The sequence below is a fragment of the Molossus molossus genome, unplaced genomic scaffold (genome assembly GCF_014108415.1).
Source record: "Molossus molossus isolate mMolMol1 unplaced genomic scaffold, mMolMol1.p scaffold_m16_p_1, whole genome shotgun sequence".
Taxonomy (NCBI): Eukaryota; Metazoa; Chordata; class Mammalia; order Chiroptera; family Molossidae; genus Molossus; species Molossus molossus.
The window spans coordinates 172029936-172032216 of NW_023425344.1; the positions used below are offsets into that span (position 1 = coordinate 172029936).

Genomic DNA, 2281 nt, shown 5'->3' on the forward strand with positions numbered 1-2281 from the left:
TAAATATGTAATAATTTAATAAACTAACCATAAATATATATATTTAATTTTGAAGGCAACATGGTATATTGGTATGAGCCTGGATTCTGGTGTCAGACTTGCTGGGCTTGATACCAGCTTTGATCCTTGTTAGCTGTGTAACCATGAGTAATTTTAAATATTTCCATGCCATAGTTTCCTTATATGAAAAAATTAGGATAATAACAATAGTTGGGATTGTTATGAGAATTAAATGTGTTAATGTATGGGAAACATTTAGAACAGAGCCTAGCACACAATAATCACCTAATTGTTATTGATCAGTTTTGATCACTCTATATCCTATGAACAATGTCTAAAAAGTTGAGTAAAGATGATTTAGTATGATATAGTACAAACTAGAAAATTCTATATTTTAGAATTGAATTACTTCACTATTTATTTCTAAAGTACTTCATACATACACTTACACATAATACACATATACCTCACTGTGAACAATGGAAATACAAGGATTTGAGAAAATAAGCTCAAAAAGATCTGAAGCTAAGCCCATGTGTCCTGAAATTCTCAGTATACTACATAACAGAAACAAAAAGTAAAATTATTTTTAATAAATTCAAAGACTCTTTTACATGTATAAATTAGTTTCTAATTTTGTGTGTGCACTTGTTTGTTTGTTTGTTTTAGAAAAATAGAATGACCTTTGCAAATTACTTCAGAGATATAGAACAATACAATTCTCTCATCTCCAAATCCTTATATCTCATATATCATGATAACATACTCTCAAAGGGTGACATGTAAATAAAATTAGAATAATAAAAGGCAAAATAAATGCTAACCTAGTTACTTATCTAATTTTTTCACACGAGCACATTAGTGGCAAAGCATGATCAATTGATGAGTATTATTTGATAGAATACAGTAGAAAAGAAAATTTCACTTCTTCAAATGCTCTTTAATTACTGAATAAGAATATTGTTTCCAAGTGATTTTCCCCATAAAACAATCTAATTATAAACAGTGATGTGCTGATATATTTAAGATTATATGCTTTTATATCACCAACTATTATTAAACAGAAAAACATTGGTGCTAACTGTGGCTTAATTTTTTTATTCCTTTTGTATAAAAGAACTTCTGGAACTTTTCTGAATTGAGTAAATGGATCTCAAAAATGGATCTCTAGTGACTGAGTTTGTTTTACTAGGATTATCTGGACAATGGGAACTTCAGATTTTCTTCTTTGTGACATTCTCCTTGGTCTACTATGCTGCTGTGTTGGGAAACATTCTCATTATAGTCACGGTAACATTTAGCTCTACCCTTCATTCTCCCATGTACTTCCTACTTGGAAACCTCTCTTTTTTGGACATATGCATCTCCACTGTCACCACACCCAAGATGATCACAGATCTGCTCACTGAACACAAGACCATCTCCATGTGGGGCTGCATGAGCCAGATGTTTTTTATACACTTGTTTGGGGGTGCTGAGATGACTCTTTTGACAGCCATGGCCTTTGACAGATATGTAGCCATATGTAAACCCCTGCACTACAGGACAATCATGAGCCACTGGTTGCTGAGTGGGTTTGTGATATTTTCATGGATAATTGGGTTTATACACACCATGAGCCAGATGGTATTAGTAGTGAACTTGCCTTTCTGTGGCCCCAATGTCATAGACAATATATTTTGTGACCTTCCCCTTGTGATTAAGCTTGCTTGTATCAAAACATACACCCTGGAATTATTTGTCATTACTGACAGTGGGCTGCTCTCACTTATCTGTTTTATCCTCCTGCTTGTCTCCTACACTGTCATCCTGGTCACTTTATGGCAAAGATCACCTGGAAGGCTCTCCAAGGCTCTGTCCACATTGTCTGCACACATCATTGTAGTCACTCTGTTCTTTGGACCTTGCATCTTTATCTATGCCTGGCCATTCACTAGTTTTTCAGGCAATAAAATCCTTTCTGTATTTTACACTCTTATCACACCCTTCCTGAATCCTGTTATTTATTCCCTGAGAAACCAGAAAATGCAGAAGGCCATGAGAAAACTACAATTCCTATTTGTTAGCTCCACATAGAACTTCTAGATTTAAGCACTATGTAATTAACACTACTTTCAAATACTATGCCAACAGAACTTGAATAGATGCTATATAAAACATGGTTTCACTCTTCTTATGTTAAAATCATAACCAATGCAGGAAAAAAATAAATAATAAAATATTTTAAATTCAAGCAATGCAGTTATAACACATACTGACAATTAGCAGCCTACAGCAAAAT

General features: G+C 33.5%; 1 protein-coding gene across 1 annotated transcript; it reads left to right on the forward strand.

The window, feature by feature from the left end:
• Positions 1-1146: 1146 nt before the first annotated feature.
• Positions 1147-2076, forward strand: LOC118643620 (olfactory receptor 4L1-like). Its single transcript, XM_036281808.1, has one exon. It carries the CDS (start codon positions 1147-1149, stop codon positions 2074-2076), a length of 930 nt encoding a protein of 309 aa, XP_036137701.1.
• The last annotated feature ends 205 nt before the right edge of the window (positions 2077-2281 follow it).

Coding starts and splice junctions, on each gene's coding strand:
- LOC118643620 (XM_036281808.1), top strand. CDS start 1,147: ATGGATCTCAAAAATGGATCTCTAGTGACTGAGTTTGTTTTACTAGGA.